A 6,548-nucleotide genomic window follows, 5' to 3' on the forward strand; every position below is an offset into this window, starting at 1 on the left:
TGTATCAGCGGAAACAACGCTTTAGTGAGAAAAAAAAGGAAACTTTGAAAAGAAGTTAATTGATTACAAGAACAAAGAGACTAACACTCTACAGTAAGTGAGATGCTAAACAAACATTCATGGAAAATACATAAACACCTGAATACATATCTATAACGATAGTCAAAAGGTATTCTCAAGATTCAAATCATTAAAATTTTAAGGTTTATAAATCTGAAACCACAAACAGTTTGCTGAGATGAAACAATCAACTAAATATAAGTAAATAAAGAACACAATAAAATACATTTAAAATTGAGAATGGAAATGGGGCATGAGACAACAACCCGACCAAAGAGCAAAGCCGAAGGCTATAAAAATTTAATGGGTCTTCAATACAGCGAGAGGTGGTCGCTTCAGCTAGTGTTTGTGTTTTATCGTGCTGATCGCTCCAAACAATTAACTGAAGCTCATACTGTAAAGCTAGATTCATATTCCTACACAAAAAAAGAACACTTAGAGGCAACAATAGTTTATCGATGTTTAATTCTCATGAATATAAAGGAGTAAAAAGCAAAATAAATAAATAGACGTGATAGGTATACGGCATTTGTATATTTTGGGAATCCAAACGAAATATACATACGAGGCATAGAGATAAGGACACTATCTTCGACTTTGTTTTACTAACAAAAAGATGCTGACATCTAGTGGAATTATAGTCCTTATAGTATAAAAGATAATGTGTTAAGTTCTTTGAATGTCTCGTTTGAATTTTCTTCGTTTATATAATCAGATATAAGAAGATGTGATATGAGTGCTAATGAGACCACTCTCCATCCAATTCACAATTTATAAAAGTAAACCATTATATAATCAGTCTATTTGATTTTGAGTTTTGACAAATTGTATAGTCATTTTTCTATTTTCGACGAACATCGCATGTTGACCTCGTGGTGTTATTTAGATTACAACAAAGATCAAAGACTTAAACAAAGGTCAAAGAATACAAAAAAGGAAGAATAGTTTACATTGTTTAACATATATAAGTGATTTTTGAATTTTTTTTGGTTAAATAAATGGATACATAAATCAATGGAACACTATTTGATTGATGTTTTTTATGTTTTCTTCTTTTTCGTTCTTATGTTTGCTTGATTGCATTGGTAGTGTGCATAATATAAAAATATAAAAATGATATTATTTTTATCCTATAACCGATGAATAAAATCATGTACAACTACTAGTACTGGATGCATCGGCGTATACATGTACCATCCAGTTATGTGAATTGTTTGGCGAAAGCTAAATAATTCTGGAACTATTCTACATGTTAGATTTGCTTTGCTTTTCCATCATATATGCATTCAACAGCATTTGTTCAATACCAGATGTTTTCACTCTTCTTCATAACTCAACAATTTACACGAAGACATAAGTTGTTCTTTTTCTTCCTGGTTAAAATTTAGGCGAGACCGACCTGTATCCAAACGCTCTAAATCTGGACACAGAACTGCAAGCTGTAGAATAGTCCGTGTTGTAATATTCGGACATGGCAACTGAAGTATTTTCAAATGAGAAAGATTTATATCAACACCGTCTCGGTTTAAAGTGTTAACTTTTTCAAAGTATCTGCGAATTACACCTCGTTCTTGCTCGGGTTCATCGGGTGCAAAGTCTTCAGCTGTGTCAGGTACGTGTGTTATATTCTTACAGAAACCAAATCTTAGTCTATACAGTTTTAGACAGGACAAAATGGGTGCAATTACACCTTTAATGGTGATGCCGTCTGCTAAAGTAAAACTAGCCGTATCAAGATGTACGCAATTGTCTGCAATGGCGAAGAGTGATACATCTGTTATCATTGGACAAAAGTGAAAGTCTATGACCTTGATATTTCTACAGCACTGTGCTATACGTGTTACGCCTAAATCATCTATACTACACTGCCTGACAGACAGTGACTCCAAAAGTTGACATCCAGCTGCTATAACGCTTAAGCTTTCGCTTCCAATTGCCAAAGGTATTAAGTCAATAAATTTTGAACCAAACGTTAAATTCTTCAAACTTCGACAGTTTTCAGAAATATAACGAAATCCTTCATTAGATATATTTGTACAGCCAGTAATATCCAATGATGTCAAGTTTCTCGACCTACTTGTTGCTGAACTTAAACCATCGTCGTTAAAATCAAAAGCACCTGTTACTGACAAATCTGTTAAATCAAGTTGTTCTTCACTCTCTGTAAATACAGAATTAGATATGCAGTCTTCCCCACAACGAAATTTTGTTATTTTTGGACACCATTTAAACAAATCTTTAAAAACATTATCTGCGAATATTTTCTCCGTAGTGATTGTCAATTCCTGCAAGGCTGGTTGTTGCCTTATAAATGATGTCATTGCACGGTTAAACTTTTCTCTTTCCCCGCGATATTCAATGAGAAGTCCTTTGAGCGTTATGCTTTCCAATATTTTCAAGCATTTTTCTATGTCTACTCGTAACGCATCCTGTATGGAGAGCCCAACTGTCTCAACAACTGGACATCTTTTGACAATTTCATTACAAAAGTCATAAGTATCTAAACTAATATGGATCACTTTCAGATTTGAAAATTTCATGTTCCCGCCATAATTTAAGACTTGCTGTAATCGGTGTTCTGCTATTGTCAGCTCCTGAATGTGTGAAGCAATGTTTGTAAATTGTTTTGTATATTTTGAAAAATCAATCCAGACGTGATACGGGAAGTTGATTTTTCTCCATAGAGATGGTTCATTTAATAACTGCTCCCTCCAATTTACGCAAACTTGGTCAATTACCGTAAATAGGTCGTCTTGTGATAGATGTGAAAAGATCTTAACAAGAAGCTCTGGAGGAAGATCCCCAATATTCATGGTTTATATCTGAAAAACAGAAAAAAAACACCTTAGTTAATATCCCTTTAAAGGCGCTGATCCAGTATAACCCAGAATAAAGGGGGTATGTACCCATTCAAATGCATTAATCGCCATAAAGGGGGTTCTAACCTCACTGGAACACCCCTTGATCCGCCACTACTGTACCTACTTATGATTCACTTAACATTTTAAAAGGAAAATAATAATAATAAATTTAATGCATTAGTAACGAGTGTTAATATTTTAAACTGTTTCCCTTTTTTTAAGTGCTTAGAACAAAATAATACACTAACTGTTGTTTATATAATGGACTACCTACAGAAGCAGGAAATCTTGATGTTAATCCATAAATAAACCATTACAAGGGGCAAAGTTAAGTGCCATACTTCAGGCAGACATTCACGACTTATATCGATAATATAATACGTACATGGACAGGGAATCACAGTTATATAAATGATCGTCTGTATATGTTGAACCCCCAGAATACCATCAATTATCACAGACTTCTAGATTATCTGGTCTCAATAATAAGTTTTCCAACATTTTATGTTGAGGAGACCATATACGCTTAATTGTTTAAACTGTAGGTTGCTGACTTCGTGTGGCGACTGATTATATAAGCATTTGTCGGCTTGAACTATGATTATTTATTCGGCGGACTTACTAACTTAGTCTATATAATTATATTGTTCAACCGTTGCTATAACACAGATTTCAGCATGAGAAATTATGTGCAGAGTTTTTTCAATTTTTGTTTTTAAATATTTAACATTTGGTTAAAAAAAGATTCGTTATTGGAATGAGGTGTAGTTTTCAATTGTTTCTTATCACTAAAGTATTGATGTCACTTTTTGTTCTCCTTAAGGACATTTTTTTTTATGTTGATACATGTAGCATGTTTTAAAAGTCGATGTTCAATTCATTTTAATGATTTCTAACCTCAAGGCTTTTGATATCTTCACTAATAAATGGACACGTCTTAACTTTTTGGACCGTATGTTAACGCATATAGACATGTATCATTAACTAATGCCCAACACAATCTGTTATAAATACATGTATGTATGTTGATATCCATGTCAATATGCTCAACGTAATATACTAAAAAGGGTCGTCGATTTACTGTAAATAACATTTTTTTGCTTTCCAAATTGTATATAAAGATATAAGTTAAATTAGATAGTGCATTTACATGTTTGTTGATTTAGTTAATTTCTTCGCATATGGTACTTGTTGTTGCATGATTGATTTTGTTCTGCGTCGTACTGTGAAAATAGATGCATAATAAATGACCTCACGTGCATGTGTGTTTTGTGTCATTAACATAGATTTATATGTATGGGTAAAAATGCCACCACAGACTGAGACCAAATTACTAAAAACATCGAGTATGAAAGATCTTGCCTTTTGCAATTTCATACTTCCAATGTAAATCATAAAAAATAAAATCGCAATTAATTGGAGCCATGATAAAGTTCGAATAAGTTTAAAATGGTGACTTACTTTTTAAGAAAACTGGAAACGAGAACACCATGAAAAATAACTTTGAGAAATAGGGCACACGTGTTGTCCAGATAAGGATCTTTTCAAAATGAAATGAAGATCTGGTTGAATAAACCAATCGCAATTGGCACACAGTAGGTGCACATCGGGCTATTTATCATAGATTAATTTATATGGACATCGAAGTCGTAGAAGGCCCGTAGGGCGATTATTTACTTGTACTTGTTGAAAGAAATGACCATGTGTCCAACCATTAAATTTTATTAACAATTTGTTGTCATTTATTGCTATATTTGTATATGAAAAGATTTAAATGCTAAAAAAGAGGGACGAAAGATACCAAAGGGACAGTCAAACTCATAAATCTAAAACAAACTGACAACGCCATGGCTAAAAATGAAAAAGACAAACAAACAACAGCACACACGACACAACATAGAAAACTAAAATATACGAAGTCAATAAACACCAATCATTTCATACATTAAGTACTTACATGTAAGTGTGTGACTGCGACCTTTATCGTATACCCAGCTGATTCACATCCCATCCCTATAGGAACATTTCGATACTATTTTCGGAACTCCTTAATTGTTATCGACTTGAAATTTAAATTTAAGCATACGCAAATGTCATCAATGATCGGCCGCATTCAGCGGTCAGCGGAAATGAGAAAAAAACACGAACTTACAGATAGAAAACAATAAAGATGACAGAATATACAAAATAAAGTTCTTTAAAAAAAAAAAAAGACGCAGAATAAATACTTGAGCTAACTACAGAAGAGTTTATACTCAAGATGAGGGATGATAATGATGTTCGATGTCAACTAATTGTATGAAAAATTGAAGTGCCAAGCAGAACAAAAGGAAATTCGTGAGATTTAGTCAAGAAAACTGGACTTGAACCTACATGTAGGTAAAAATTGAAGTATGATTAATTTATATGTACTACTTCTGTTCAACAGTTCGAGATGAGCGGATAGTTTGTTTTGCTGTGCAGGATGTGTATCAATAAGCAATCACATCCGGTCGAAATCAGAAGTTGAATCCGAGGTCAATGTTTGCAAAGTACTTATATTAACTATCGGTAACACCAGTTTCGGAAGAGGGGCGTTCAAACTCATAAGTCGAAAACCGTGCAAGGGCTGTATAGCCAGTCAAAGTCGTTAAAAACTTCCATCGTCGTAAGTCGAAAATAAACAATGCCATGGATAAAACTGAAGAAAAGGCAAACAGAAAAACAAGTTAAAAAACACAACATAGAAAAACTAAAGACGCAGCACCCTATCAAAAACCGGGGATTAAAGGGGCGATTAAGGTCCATTTTTATCAAATATCTGTTGAATAATCATTCGCTGTCGATAGTGTTTATAGCCCGGTCAAAAAATGTCTAAACCTATCCAGTATTCCTCAAAACTTCCATATTTTGTTTGTTTGTTTGAAATGATTTTTTTCTCTTAAGTTGGTACTTCAAACATTTCTGCTTGTTAATCCCAGTTATTTTTTTTTTTCTTCAAATGATATGAAATTTTTGTGTATTATGCCGATATATATGGTTAAGACTCTTGTCAGTTTTTTAAGAGCGTACTAGGTTTGCTTGTAGCTCTGGTATTTGTGTTGCTAACATTTAAGTTTATTTGCATGTCTAATATCGATCAATGGTATGACTGAGGGTCTGGATTAGGGGTCCGTTAATTCTGAGTTCTTTCGTTTGTTCAGCCATTTTTCTCTTTTCTTTTATGATTTTTCCTGTTTTTCTCCATTTTATATATCTGAGGATCCCATAGTTTTCTAGTCATTATTTTTCTGACCTGTTTTTCTCTATTCTTTATATGTTTGTCGTTTGTTCTGCACTTTTTGTCTATTATTTTCTATTCTGTAAACCCCGTCCATGCCATCATGACTGGATTGTACTTACTAGATGCTTTAATTTACCTCGGATACCAGATTTTCTAAACTAATTGGTTAAGTGTGTATATCAATAAATGTAATGCAACTGATTGAATATTGGAGCTTTTATATTATTGCATAACACTTATGTAGTTTATATATATTACAAGGATCAATGAATACTTTTTGACAAACTTTAGTGACCGGAAATGAACATGCGTGGGCCTAATTTCAAAAGTGGTCGCTAATTTAGAAACTTGACCACAATACAATT

The 6,548-nt window shown here is 33.2% G+C and overlaps 1 protein-coding gene across 1 annotated transcript; it reads right to left on the reverse strand.

Annotated features, from left to right (window-relative positions):
* Positions 1-1,057: 1,057 nt before the first annotated feature.
* LOC143081729 (uncharacterized) lies at positions 1,058-4,528 on the reverse strand. The gene is made up of 2 exons (XM_076257460.1): positions 4,383-4,528; positions 1,058-2,882 (listed from the first exon to the last, which is right to left on the reverse strand). The coding sequence occupies exon 2, from the start codon at positions 2,871-2,873 to the stop codon at positions 1,377-1,379; it is 1,497 nt and encodes a 498-aa protein (XP_076113575.1). The 5' UTR covers positions 2,874-2,882; positions 4,383-4,528; the 3' UTR covers positions 1,058-1,376.
* Between the last annotated feature and the right edge of the window lie 2,020 nt (positions 4,529-6,548).

This window comes from Mytilus galloprovincialis, chromosome 7, assembly GCF_965363235.1.
Source record: "Mytilus galloprovincialis chromosome 7, xbMytGall1.hap1.1, whole genome shotgun sequence".
NCBI lineage: Eukaryota > Metazoa > Mollusca > Bivalvia > Mytilida > Mytilidae > Mytilus > Mytilus galloprovincialis.

What these genes read in the sequence shown, in the direction of transcription:
- LOC143081729 (XM_076257460.1), bottom strand. Translation starts at nt 2,873, where the DNA reads ATGAATATTGGGGATCTTCCTCCAGAGCTTCTTGTTAAGATCTTTTCA.